Here is a 13,920-nt window from a genome sequence, read left to right as displayed (position 1 = left end):
AGGGAAATTTAACAGATATTTCACGCTCTATTATCTTTGCGCCCGATATGACTATTTCAATACTACGGTTTCAATGACCACATGTTGTAAGAGTGAAGTGTTTGGGTGTGTCTCGTGATAGCCCCCGCTTAGAACAGTGGTTCCGGGGTCCGCGGCCGGCAAGGGGGTCGCGAGGGCTCACCTAGGGGGGCGCGAAGCTCTTGGTAAATTTGATAGGTAATTAAAACATCTTTCTTGGTATCTCTGTCAAAGCGAATTTTCAACTCTTCTGCGTATTAGAACCGAGGCGTGAAACAAATTAGACTTGCAGGACGATATGAGATTGGAAAACGCAGTCTCATATTGCAAAATTTGTATATGAAATTCTTTTGGGGGCGCTCGAAGCTCCTGTTTAGCAAAAGGGAGCCGCGAAGCCAAAAAGGTTGGGTTGGAGACTTCGTTCGCGTTTTTTCTTCACTTCATCAGTTTTTCAAGCGCATAATTCATCATATCACAAAACCAACCCGTTATAATTTTTGCTTTCGTCCAATTGCCAATAATTTGCGTTTGGCGTACGGTTTGTTGTATGTAATAATTATAAGCTATCATGTTTAACGAGGTGACGAGGTGACCCGCGAAAATTATATACATTTTTTCGTATTGGTTGCAAGATAATTATAAGCAACCTGTGGGGTGTCACTTAGTCACGCCAAGTGAAGTCCTTTTGATACTTGTTGATGATGCAGAGGATTTCTCGGTTTCTAGTAGCAACTAGTGTTAAACTGATACTTCTGAAACCCGCGGTTTTTTTTTTTTCACATATAAAGATCGGCGGTTGTTGCACACTAAAATCGGTTTGCAACTCCCAGGCATACTTTTGAAGGTTCCTTGTGCAATTAGAGCTGATCCTGTTTAATCGCGGGCAGCGCTCGGGCAATCAATATGCTTTGCTATTCTAGTTAATTAAGGTGCTTGTCCGAAGGTGGTGCTCATTTACATTAGTAAATGATTACCACATTTGGACAAGCAGCAAAAATTAACTAGCATAGCCTTGCATTGTTGTCGTTTTTGTTGTTGTGGCGCCAAAACGCCGTTCAATGAAATCATCATGCGTCTCCGTTGGAAAGTCACTGCATGATGGAGTCGCACCTGATCCCAATGAACAATTTTGTTGATTTATAGTTTAGCAGGCGGATTTTAGCTGAATTTTAGCTTAATATGTATATGGATGTAATTAGTGGCACTAAAAATTAGCTAAACTACTAAACTAAACTGAAAACGATTTTTATGTAAAATTTCCTGAGGAATCCAAATAAATCAAACGGTAGGGTCTCCTGGGTCTGGAATCCTTTAAAACGGAGAAATTCGGTTGGGATAATGATTTACGCCGTTATTGTTGTTTAAAGTTCAGTTTGGAATTTTTCCTTGAAAGGCCCATTCATTACCATCAATTTGACGTCGAAAAAGTTAAAATCGATCAAACGGGTCAAAAGTTACAAATTTTTGAAAATTGCAAATTTTTAAAAAAGTTGATTTTTTGAGCCATTTTATTTCAGTAAGTGCCATACTAAGGACCAAATAAAAATCAGTTTTCAACTTCGTAGACTACACACATTTACTTTATATGTACTATATAAATGTGGTTTGGTAAATCATTTTAATGTTTATAAAGCATCTTTATCTCGATTTTTCATGAGGATGGTTCAGTTTTGAGGGTCAAATCAAATCAGCTTTTACGCACCCTTGAACCATGTCCGATCGGGCTGAAATTTTGTACAGGTCATTTCTTTAAATTCGATTATGGAATTATTCAAACATGTCATTGCCACCCCAATATATATATGCATCAGGAGAATATTATTTTTCAATGCATGACACTTACAGAAGACGTCATTGATTTTAATTCGACAAATTAGATAGAACAAATGGAGCGTTGATAGTTATCTGAACATGAAGAAATGAGAAACAAAAAAGGTTGAAATTTTAAAAAATGAGAAAATTTATTAGACAGAACGGTTTATTTGATAGTCTTCGACATGTCGTCCCAAAAAAATATAAATCGTGAGAAAAAATAAAATGTTAGGGAAATAAGACAAACTATTTAATTAAATTAATTAAATTTAATTACCTAAAAAAATCCGCCTTTTTTAAATCTTTTCTATAACAAAAACTACACACTATTAGCTAAACAACGATAGTTGACTGAACTAAAGAAATAAAAAATAAATTTTTTTTTTCTCTACAGAACTAATTTTTTTTTTTTGAGATGGCAAAATTATTATCTACAGCTTCATCGAAAACACTATACGTAAAACGAACCCGTTTTGACTCTGAAAATATTTTTATCATTAATTGATAGGTCCTCGGGTCGGTCAATTGGATTCATATGTTCATTCTGTTAACGAGAAATCTAACTTTAGGGGTATTTCCTCAGTCGACTTCCTAATGACTATTGTAATATTTGAAGATTATTATAGTCATTAAGAAGTCGGCTTAGGAAAAAAGTCAAAACGGTTTTTTAATCGTCATAGTGTGTAAAAAATTAAAAGAGTTTTTTTTCTGACAAATTTTTATATTTACATTTTTTATTTCTCCAAGTTAAGTTGATTGGTGAACTTACAGTGTGCAGTTCTTGTAGAAAAAATTCAGACTCCTTAAAAGCGATTTTTTTAGATAGAGTATCGAACGTCTTCTGTAGTGGTTTTCTTCGATAGGTTTTTGCATGAGACTACTGCTGCCAAAAACCTGCCGAAGAAAACCACTAGCGATACCCTATTTAATTTATAATTATATTTTTGGTTCTGAAAAATATATGTTGTTATACGGTGGATATTTTTTCGAGAAGGACAAATTTATTATCTAAAACTTTGCTCAAGACCTTATACCAATCAAATAATTCGTTCTGGCTTAAATATTGATTTCACTTTTAATTTTTTTAACTTTTCCTTGATTTACTCCATGCTGTAGTTTTCCTCAAAAAATAAAATTTTGGACCTTTCTTCATTTGTCCTTCGGGTCCTGACAGTTAATTTAACTTATTTTCTGCTAAAAAAGTTTTTTTTGGATGTATATTTTTTAGAAAGCTAAAATTAGCATTCACAACTTTGCCGTCAACCGATCAAACGAACCGTTTTGTCTCTAAAAATAAATCCTTAAAAATAAAAACAAACATCTATTCAAAATTTCAACCAAATCAACAATGACAATGGAAAAAATTAAAACTGGGACATTTTGTGCAATTGTTTTTTTATGGTTTTGGTTTGGTATCAGTGAAAAAATGAAGAAAGTGCCAATTTATAATTTAGTGTTTATTTCCCAATTTTCTAAATTTAGACTCAAGAATACTTGAAAACGTGTGTATTCAGGAAATTAACTAAGAATTTTTAGTTTCAAAATAACTGTAAAAATCATATAAGGGAACGTTCATAAATGACGTAGCATTCAAGGGGGAGGGTGGGGGGTTAAGCCAAGCTACGTAGCGAATACGAAACCAAGAAAAAAAAAGATTTTTTTTAATTGTTCTTTTTTATCACTTTGTCTGTTTGTTATTTATGTGTGTTTGATGGATCGAAGCAAGCTGTGATCAAGAACGGACGTGAAAATGTTTCTCGTCGGAATTTTTCATCGTTTTTTCAAGTTTTTATAAGATATATTTTCCATCCGGAAAAGGGATGTGTCTACGTTTATTGAAGGCCGCTGTTGTTTCGGTGTGAATTCCAAGTGTTTGATTTGAATCGCGATGAAGTGGTCCGAGGGTTGTCGTGTACGATTGAGGATAGTGCAATAATGTCGACGTATTTTATTTAGCCTTCCCGTCGCGTAATCGTTATATTTTAAGTGCAAAGGGTGGAGTAAAAGGTAATACGAAATGTGGCGGTTTCGTATTATCGGTGAGAGTGACGTCAATGTTGAAATCCGTGAAAGATTCGTGCAATTTTGTGGCTAATTTGTGAGAGCTGCATTTCTTTTTCGGTGGCGGAGCACGTTTCCCGCTAGCCCTTGCCTTGCCATAAGTGTGTGTGAGTAAGTGCAAGGTTCCTCTTGCGTGCGGCACGTTCTCGCACCAGCATGATGGTTCAGAGAGGACGCGAGAGTTAAAGGATAAGTATTAGTGTTGGTGACGTTTTGCCTGTGTTTTTTTTTTGTTTGATTTGCATGCAAAAGGGAACCAATGTTTTTTTTCTGCTTTTCACAATTCCTTTTGTGGGGATCCTACATTTCTGTATACTGAACATCGAAAATGTTTTACAGATCTCCAGTATAAAAGTCTGTATAAAAATTTGTAAATTTCGTAGAAAATCGTAGGAATCTATATGGCTTTACAAATCTGTAAACTGTAAACTGTATGGATGAGAAATTTATAATTCACAAAAAAATTTAAATTTACATATGTGGCATCTCTGATTGTTATCGCGGTTTTTTAGATGCCGGTTTTGGAATTTTCTCACTCAATCGTTTACAGTAGGTACGGTGCGTACTGGGGCCGATGCTGTTCGGATGACTGCGTCGAAACAGTTCGGGATGTGTTCTAACGCACGTCAGTTTTCATTGTTGTTTTTTTTTCTCCTTGCGTGAGAAATGACGCATTTCGCGCCGCTTCCTTTGCAGTGTGGCGTCGTCCTAACATCGGCCTGTATTTTGAAGGGCGCGTTTGCCGTTCTGTATGTACATATACTTGTGTGGGAATTTTGTTTTGCACAGATTGGTCTGTGTTTGTGGCATCCCTACTCGTGACCGCGGCTTCGTGGAAGCCGGTTTTGAATTTTTTAATCTACCGATTGGGCCGAAACTGCGTCGAAACAGTTGCGCGTCAGTCTTCATTGTTGATATTATTTCCTCAGGTGAACGGAGACGCTGTTACGAACATTTTGAGCAGTTTTATGCCCTTGTTTTATGATTTTTTTAGCTTTTGAGTAAAAACTGAAACAAATAGACAATTTTAAATTTAATTAAGTAGAAATCTTGTCGGTCAGCATGGCAAATACATTTTGATTGCGATTGTTTTGGCATTTTGTTAAATCTAATTAGTACTCGGTCTTGTTAGATATGCATATTCGCATTTTTAAAAATTTTCTAGCTATGAATGCATGAAACTTTTCCAGTTTTTCATACTCAGTAGGAATCTTCGCTTTATTATTCAAGAAGTAAGTGGTAATCAACGCGAAATACCGTGTCTCCGCGTTTATGCGTCGGTAAGAGGGAATAGAGCGGTCGCGCATAACTTTCCGGGGTAAACGTGTTTTCGGCCCAGGTGAGCTTTGCTCAAATATAGATTTTCGGTGTGTTGTGACTTCCGAGTTTTTTTTTTCTTTTTCTTTTTTTTTTCGTTCGATTCTAACGGCGATGGCCAAGCAAATAGGCCGTTTTTGAAGCTCTCTTGCTGACCGCTTGCAGTATGTGTTGAGGGTCTATATATTTACCTTTTTCTTGTTTTTGGTTAATGCATATCTGGTTGCTTCGTAACATTGTGTAGTCAGCTGAGATAAATCAATGAGAGATACGTTTCGGTAGTTGCATAATGACTTCATAAGCATATTTTCGAATATTTGAGTCTGTCTTGATTAGGTTATAGGTCCGGTATCCTCGCGTGCGCTTTATTTTTGCGGTGTTACATCATCAACCGGAATGAGTTCGGATCGCGTTATGATTTCCGTAGAAGATATAATGAACTCGTACGCGCGATATTTGTTATTATGAACCCGGTAATAGAACTCAGCGCATCGTTTACCAAAACGAAACCGTCTGCAAACCTTACCCTTTTCTCCAACATCCCAGTGATTTCTCGTGGAAGTGCAGAGGTGTTCTCGGCTTCCAATAAAGCGAGTATCACGTCAACATATTCTCATACACATTCCTTCTTTGACCTGCATTCGGATGCGGCCGGCGCTGGTATTGCCTAATATAAAGATTAAGGTCACCAGTTTTTACACATTGAGGATGAATGTTAATCCCAAGCATCATCCATTGGTTCTCTGTGTAATTACAGCTGATCTGGCAATAACGGAGTAGCAACCGCGGGCGGTCAATCATGCTCATGCTCATGCTCATGTTATTTATGTGTGTTTGATGATAAAATTTGCAAATATCTTGGGGTGGGGTGTTTTGTTATAAAGCTACGTGATTATCTAAAGGAAGGGTCTTGATTTTGTGACGAAATGCTACGATGGGGGAAGGGGGAGGGTAAAAAAAAACCTAGAAAAGCTGCGTCATTTATGGATGTTCCCTAACACCATGAATGAAATTATTCTCGAAATTGTTGAAATTGGAAAAAGAATCTAAAGCTTAACTTTTTTTATACACGGACTAATGGCTGACAATCCCACAAAACTAACCGTCACAGTCGACAAATAGATCTCAAAATTCCCCTCAAAAAAACTTCTTTCATTTCTCCATTCTGATTTTTTTGTCAAAAAATTTTGTTTTCATTATTTATGGATCAGTTGCTTGATTTATTGGACAGTACTTTAAAAACTATTACTAATAACTGAGATAAGATAAAAAAGGTCTCGTGCAAATGTATTCAAAAACACAAATGAAAAAAAAATGAAGCTGAAAGAAACAAATTTAAACTATTAATTTTGACATATTTCAGTATTTTTGCACCATTTTTCAATATTCTACAAGCATTATGACGCGTTCGTTCTACCGAACAGTTATTTGATACGTAAACTCGATTTGTGACACGTGATCTCTGGATGCCAATCAAACTTCAAATTCCTTTAGCAGTAGGAATCGAAAGTTTCGTCGTCTCGAAGGAAATCCCCATGCAAAGTTTTAACTCAATCGGACTTCGGGAAGTCGTCCTTTAAAGCGGTGAAAGTTTCACCTTACCACTCTCATGCAGAGTCACAAACCAACACTATTCATTTGTAAAAAACGTAATGTTCATGTGTATCCTGAATATTTTAAAAATTTCAATAAAATCATATTTTTCTATTCACACATTGGCCTACTGTGCGGTAGAACGAACAGTAAAAACCTCGGTTGTGGAAAATTGGGAAGAAGTTTTTTCACTTTTTTTTTTCTTGATTACAACAATACAACAATACTACAGTCATACCTCGATATAAGGCAACCTCGATATAACGTAACTCGATATAACGTAACTTTTTAAATTGGAAATAAATGATACAGCAACTGTTTTGGGCTATAAATTGCTTCAAAAAAAATGTTTGTAGTATGTTTTGGAACCAATGCGAAAATTGTCCAAAATGGGCATAAGGAAGGTTTAAAAATACTAATAGATGATGGAAAATATGTTTTCACGCATTCTTCAGTAACAATTCAGTCTTGCATCAATTAAAAAAAATTGTTTGCTTGTTGAAATTTTCTCTAAATGGGCATAAGAAAGGTTTGAAAATACTGATAGGTGATGTAAAATAGGTTTTCGCGCATCTGTGAATAAACAACCAACAGTCTTGCATCAATTAAAAAAACTTTTTTTTGCTTGTTGAAAATTTCCTGAATGGGCATGGGAATGGTTTGAAAATACTGATAGGTGATGGTAAATAGGTTTTCACGCATCTTTGTGACCTCTTGTATCAATTGAAAAAAATATTTTTATTTTGCTTCTGAAAATATTTCTAAATGGGCGTGAGAAAGGTTTAAAAATACTGATAGGTTATGGAAAATAGGTTCTCGCGCATCTTTGAGTAACCATTAACAATCTTGCATAAATTGAAAAAAAAAATGTTTTGCTTCGATATAACGTCACGAAAATAAAAATAAAGTTGCCTTATATCGAGGTATGACTGTAGTACATAACGGATTAATTTTAAGTTTCTCAAAAATAAAATTTAAAAGAAAAACAACTTTTATCTTCGTAAATAGAAAGAGTATTTATTAAGAATTTTGTTAGTCAAAAATGACACATGAGCTTTTTTTAAGTTATTCAAACGTGAGTAAAGTTTAATTTAAACCAAGAATGGTCGATATTCGACGTTAGCTCATTTGGCATAGTTCATCTTATATACTAAGCGCTGTTATATTATGCTCTATGAAAAATATGCTCTATAACAAGCAGAATAATGGTTGATAGCCATAGTGGCCGGTAGTTGCTACTTCGGAGGCCTCAACGATAATTGTTCATCCAGTTGCTTTAGTGGCGCCGACCACTACCAAAGCCGCCACCACCACTGTTATCGATAAAATTGTTCCACGATTTTCAATTTGATTGGTAACCAAGTCGTAAAAGTCGTTATTTTAAAAAATTGTCTTCGACAATGCCGTTCATGGGTGGTGGTCCTTTTATGAATATGAACAAACTGTGATTGGCATGGTGGGTGGCACGTTAGATGGCATACTGTTTTTCACCTGCAAAAACAACACATGAAACAGCCATAAGATATTTATTATGACAATCAAATACCGTCTGTAATTATTTTGTATCCTTATCAAAATCAAAGCCCTGTCTGTCTGAAATGCGCCACCAGTCAACACCCAACAAACGAATGGCAGGTTTCGTCAGCAAACCAAACAAGCCGGAATATCCTCACAATTTTTTGAGAATTGTAACAATTAGCGGTACATTCCGCTATAATCAGCTCCTTCGGCAATGGTCCCCATAAAACGTTGATATTGGTGTGATCGACGTACTTGGAGGTATTTCAATCAGTGCTGGATCTAAAATGCAAATGTTTTAGCTAAAAGAAAGTAGTTTTTTTTCCATCAAGTTAACCTTTTTGTAATAATTTCGGTGTCGCCAACGGTCCTGCATCCTGATCACTGAAATAGGTCTTTTTGCTTATTAGACCTGCCTTGTAAATTTTAATAAGCCATCGTAAATCAGTGATGCAACAACTTTGCTTGTTCGTTGGGTTAAACGTATAAACATTCGCCGTTTTCGTGGGGGAATAATCTAGTATGACGTTTCAACTAAGTTTACTGGCTTAAAGGATATTGCTGATAGCACTAACAAAACGATTCAAATATCCGGCAACGATTTCAGCAAATTTTTTCATCATTCAACACTTCACTAGAAAAGACTTTGTCCAATTTATCCGATTTGCTTCACACGAAACAACCAAAACAACCCGCGGCGATGGCGATTCACAACTTTCGATTGCCTTTTCATTTTAGCAAATCGAGTTGCACAAAAGTTTTTTATTCAACAGTTCACTAAAAAACAAATCTTCTTCGGCTTATTCGATTTAACAAAAAAAAAAAAAAAAAAAAAAACAATTTACAAAACAGCAGAAAAACGAGAAAAAACTACCGGCGCCGGCGATTCGTAAAGCGATACGTACAGCGCAATGAGTATAAAGTTTTATTATGAGTTTTATGCTCATTGCGTACAGCGCTTCGCAACTTTTGACTGACGTTTGCGAACGAGAACAAAAAGAATACGGATACGCATACGTACGTAAACAAGAATGACACGTTCGTACGAAAGCAATGATGTTCGAAAGCTCGAATTGGTTAGAACGAATCGGATTCGTATGTGTTCGTATCGCATTCGTACGCCGCTGCTGCTTTCGTACGAAAGCAATACGGCCGTAAACAAGAATAAGGGTGAATATCTTAGAAAGGAATGAAACGTCAGGATCAGGTGTCATACCTTTTTTGAGAAAAACCCGACTTTCCCATACATTTCATAGACAGTCGCAAAATTTTCAAAGCCACAGAAAGTAGAATCAATGTCTAATACATTTCGTTTTCGGAAAATTTCATAAACCATAACCTTTTTCAATCGATCAAATGTAAAGCTTTGGCCACTCCGAAGCCCTATTTTTTGAAGTGGAATTGAGCTCAAATTGTGCATGATACAAAATAAAATTCTGCTCTAAAGTTAAAAATCCAAGAAAGGGGTCTACTCAGTATCAAACTTACCTTCGCACTTAACGCCCTGAGATGTGAAACCCCACAAGAAATTGGCGCAAAACTCGCACCAATTCAGTCCTTTGAATGTATGCGTTTTAAAAACATGATGTTTTTCATAAACTTCTGGTAGAACACCATCGTTAGATGTTTCAATTGTGAGTACATTTGCCGCAACATTGTTCACAAAATCTTCATGTATATCTACTGCTGGTAAATTGTCATTGAGTATTGATAATTTAGATGATTTTCTCAATTCTCCAGATAGTGCTCGCAGCTTGCGTCGATTTAGTGTCATATATGGGCTTTGCTCGTAGCAAGTTTTTGTTTGACATAGCAGCTGCTGAATTATGGGTCCTGCATGCAAACGCATATAAAAATCTACCAATCCATCAGCTACCAAATCGTGAATTGTATCAAACCTTTTGAAATTTTCTTTCAAAAAATATCCTTTGCTAATTGTGTAGTAAATCTTGAAATGCTTAGTTTTTTTCTCGAATCGCAAACTTAGTGTCCAATAGTCTTCAGCCCCGGGACTTTTCCGTATTAAATACGCTCCATCGGGCTCTTTAGAAAGCCTAGCCTCACAATCTTTATGATCTATTGTTCCATGATATTCATACCCATAAAACTCCGGACGCGGTTCATTTAATTTCTTACATAGGATAGCTTTTGGCGTAGGTGCTTCAAGTTGAATTTTGTACACTAAAATTGAATTGAGAGCGATATTTGGCAAAAAAAACTTTCTAACTTTACTTACGTTCAGGTTTCCACATCTTTTGACTTAATAGTAAACACTCTGAGGCCATAATGCAGCTGCGACAGCTTATTCTGTACCTAAATAAATGAGTATTTTATAGCGAATTCCTTTATTCCACCAGCTCCCTTCGTTTGACCAAGTCAGTCTATTCGCGTTGACGGTGTTGCTGATATTTGTTTGGTTTTTGCATGCGATAAAGAAGGAAGGAAATATTTTTGCTTTTGTCATCACGCACATTTACATATGAGTGTTCACGTAAGTGCGAATAGCCTTCAAAATCTCTTTCAACGCGAATAACCCGAATACACCGGTTCGCTAGTTTGACCTGAGGCCATTTTACTACACTGTAAATAAAAATCACGTCGAAGTAAAGTGATTTGCTGTTCAATTCGCACTATACACCGTAAAAAATCTACACGTTGATATAAAGTGATTTGCTGTTGAATTTTCACTACTTGCCTAACATTTCAATTTGAAATGTCGATCCATTGAATTAGATGAAACAAACCTACACATTGATATAAAGTGATTTGCTGTTGAATTTTCACTACATGACATACATTTCAATTTGAAATGTCGTTCGCTTGAATCGGATTAATACAAAGTACAAAGATATCAATAGCAAAGCACTTTATTTTCATTTAGTTTTCATGTAGTTAGTAATATGCTGCGATTTGAATTTGGAATGCTTATAACATTCATATCGACTTGCTATCGCATGAAATCTCAACTAATGGACTATGGATATCGAAAAATAAAGATTTGCCTAAATTTTGGTCTTCATTGTTACCTTTATTATTTTATTAAACCTTTTAACTACAAATAATCTTCTTCAGAAAGTTATACAGTACCTTTAGATCAGCATCGGCCAGAGCCTCATCCGTTTGAATTACACAAGACTCTAATGTAATCTTCTCGTCGGTTTCTTGGATGGAAGCAATATTGAGTTCGGGTAATAAGTTTATTGCCGCTGTCGTGTCCGTCAGATAAATTCCGTGTTCTGAAAACAAGCTGTTAATTATTTAAAATACTATTGTAATTATTCCATACTTACGCTCTAGAATAGGTATGACTTCATCCGGAAAAATTTTTGTCTGCGTTTGAAGCGTGTTTATTTGGTTCGCCATCTTCGTTTTGTTTTGACATTCATAGCGGGCAAAACAATACAAATGCAAAGGATTAAAACAGTGGTGCTAATTCAAGAGATATGAATTGCAACTTGGAGGTGATTTCTTTTGTATAAGTTTCAACTAAGGATCACTTCACTGGAAAATGTGCATCACTTGAAAATCAATACGCATTCCCTTCAATTCGTAGTGCTTTGTTACAAATTGAGTTAAATGCAGAATCCTTTGAAAAAAAGACGTGCCCATTTTTTACCGTGTAGGTACTTGCCTTACACTGTAATTAAATGAAACGATTACTTCAAGTGTTTTTGCACTTGACTCGATTCGTCACGTCACACTGCAAATTGAAGTGATTTAGTGTTGATTTCACAATGATTAACACTTTCTAATGAAATGATCTTGCGTTGAAAACTGTTCAATGGAAATCACCATCGTGTTATAATGAATATCTCTTGAATTTGCACCACTGTTCAAATCAATTGAATTACAGCTGCGATTCCAATTGACAAACGTCAAAAACATAAAACGAAACAAAAATAGTCGCGATGGCGAAAGGCGCAAGCAGCACATTTTCCCCGGAGATTGAAAATTTGTTTGGAAGTAAGTTCTATTGAATCTTTAATATTAATGAAATAATAATAAAACATCTCTTTTACAGATCCTGAATTCGAATACACCGACACAGCGACAGGGGTCATTTTGTAATCAAATTGAAAACCTAGAATAAAATAAAATTGAAAAATCTAAAATAAACAGAAACCTTTTAAATTTATTGTGATTAGCAGATAATATCCAAATGACCAACATTTTGTATCTCAAACATAAGAATATCAAAAAAGATGAACATAACAACAGAAAATCAAGTGATTTGCTGTTGATTTCACCGTTCTTTGCATTAACATGTTTCGAAGGATTTTCTTTTCACTTTGAAATGTTCGGCAAGTAGTGCGAATTCAACAGCAAATCACTTCACTTCGACGTGAATTTTTTTTACAGTGTAGCAATACTCAGAGGGAGAGATATGCGAAGAGAGTGTTGTGAGCCAAACGAACATGCCAAAATTCGAGCCAAACGAACAAGAAAGGTAACACATTGAAAGGTATTGCAAAAAGGTTCAATAAAAAATATATATATTTTTACGCGTTTTTCATGTTCTATTGCTAAAACATGAATTGAGATGCTCCAAAGTTTCTTCATCACAGTGATTTTTAACTGGTGGTTCACAAACCCTTTGTATGGTCTACAGAATAATGATGAAAGTATATAAAATTAAACATAAACATAAAGTTTAACACCTTCACGGTTTTTGTGATGCACTTTATTATTCCCCAGGATTTCCACCGTCACCATCAGTTATACGAGCCGAATAAAAAAGTTAGTGAACATTGCGCTTTGAGAAGATATCTGGCACCTCTGATATGTGAAACCTATAGCGAATTTCTTTATTCCAGCAGCTCACCTCGTTTTGACCTGGAAGCGCACTAACTACTGTCAAAACCCTTCTCTTTTCGCTCGATTTTGACTAGCGAACCTATACATTAGAGAAATGACAATACACTCACCGTTAAGGCAACTGTCAACATCAAAACGGATAACGGCAATGTAAAATGATACAACTCGCCCGTTTTGATGTTGAAAGTTGCCTTAACGGTGAGTGTCTCGGCGTCTCTCTGGTGTATAGGCTGACTAATTTTGACCCAGTTTTGACCTGCCGTGCTGCCCGAAGCGCACTGTAAAATTTGTCAGCTTCAACCCACCACCGCACGTGCTAACCCAACAAACAATTTTGTTGATTTACAGCTTATTAGGCTATTATCAAACGGATTTCAGCTCAACTATAGCCTAATAAGCCGTTATTCAACAAAATTGTTCGTTGGGAAGTTCGTAAACAATTATTCGGCATCTCTTTCTTACTTGCGTCTCAAATGGCGATGACGTTTTATTATTCCTCGTCAGTTTTGTCCGCTCACAGTGGAATAAAGAAATTCGCTACTAGTTGCCAAATTAGCGGTTTTTTTCATCGCTTATCTCTCCCTCTGAGGATCTCTAACTTGCCTGACATTTCAGAGTTTACACTGTAAAAAAAAATCACGTCGAAGTGAAGTGATTTGCTGTTGAATTCGCACTACTTGCCGAACATTTCAAAGTGAAAAGAAAATCCTTCGAAACATGTTAATGCAAAGAACGGTGAAATCAACAGCAAATCACTTGATTTTCTGTTGTTATGTTCATCTTTTT

General features: G+C 35.8%; 1 protein-coding gene and 2 long non-coding RNA genes across 3 annotated transcripts in view; 1 reads left to right on the top strand and 2 right to left on the bottom strand.

Annotated features, from left to right (window-relative positions):
- The window catches only part of LOC129730540 (beta-chimaerin), a 34,741-nt gene extending 23,875 nt beyond the window's left edge, over positions 1-10,866 (bottom strand). Inside the window, exons 1-2 of the mRNA XM_055689936.1 lie at positions 10,556-10,866; positions 9,808-10,500 (exon numbers count right to left, since the gene is read on the bottom strand). Of these exons, the coding sequence (XP_055545911.1) occupies positions 9,808-10,500; positions 10,556-10,604 (742 nt within the window). The 5' untranslated portion in view covers positions 10,605-10,866. The remainder of the gene's footprint in view (positions 1-9,807; positions 10,501-10,555) is intronic.
- On the bottom strand, positions 7,819-9,807 carry LOC129730541 (uncharacterized). The gene is made up of 3 exons (XR_008728876.1): positions 8,657-9,807; positions 8,348-8,601; positions 7,819-8,292 (listed from the first exon to the last, which is right to left on the bottom strand). It is a non-coding gene; the product is annotated as an uncharacterized LOC129730541 (long non-coding RNA).
- Positions 10,867-11,974: 1,108 nt separating the features above from the next.
- On the top strand, positions 11,975-12,441 carry LOC129732278 (uncharacterized). Its single transcript, XR_008729220.1, has 2 exons — positions 11,975-12,282; positions 12,341-12,441. It is a non-coding gene; the product is annotated as an uncharacterized LOC129732278 (long non-coding RNA).
- The last annotated feature ends 1,479 nt before the right edge of the window (positions 12,442-13,920 follow it).

This window comes from Wyeomyia smithii, chromosome 3, assembly GCF_029784165.1.
Source record: "Wyeomyia smithii strain HCP4-BCI-WySm-NY-G18 chromosome 3, ASM2978416v1, whole genome shotgun sequence".
Lineage (NCBI taxonomy): Eukaryota > Metazoa > Arthropoda > Insecta > Diptera > Culicidae > Wyeomyia > Wyeomyia smithii.
This window is presented reverse-complemented; position numbering and strand designations above follow the sequence as displayed.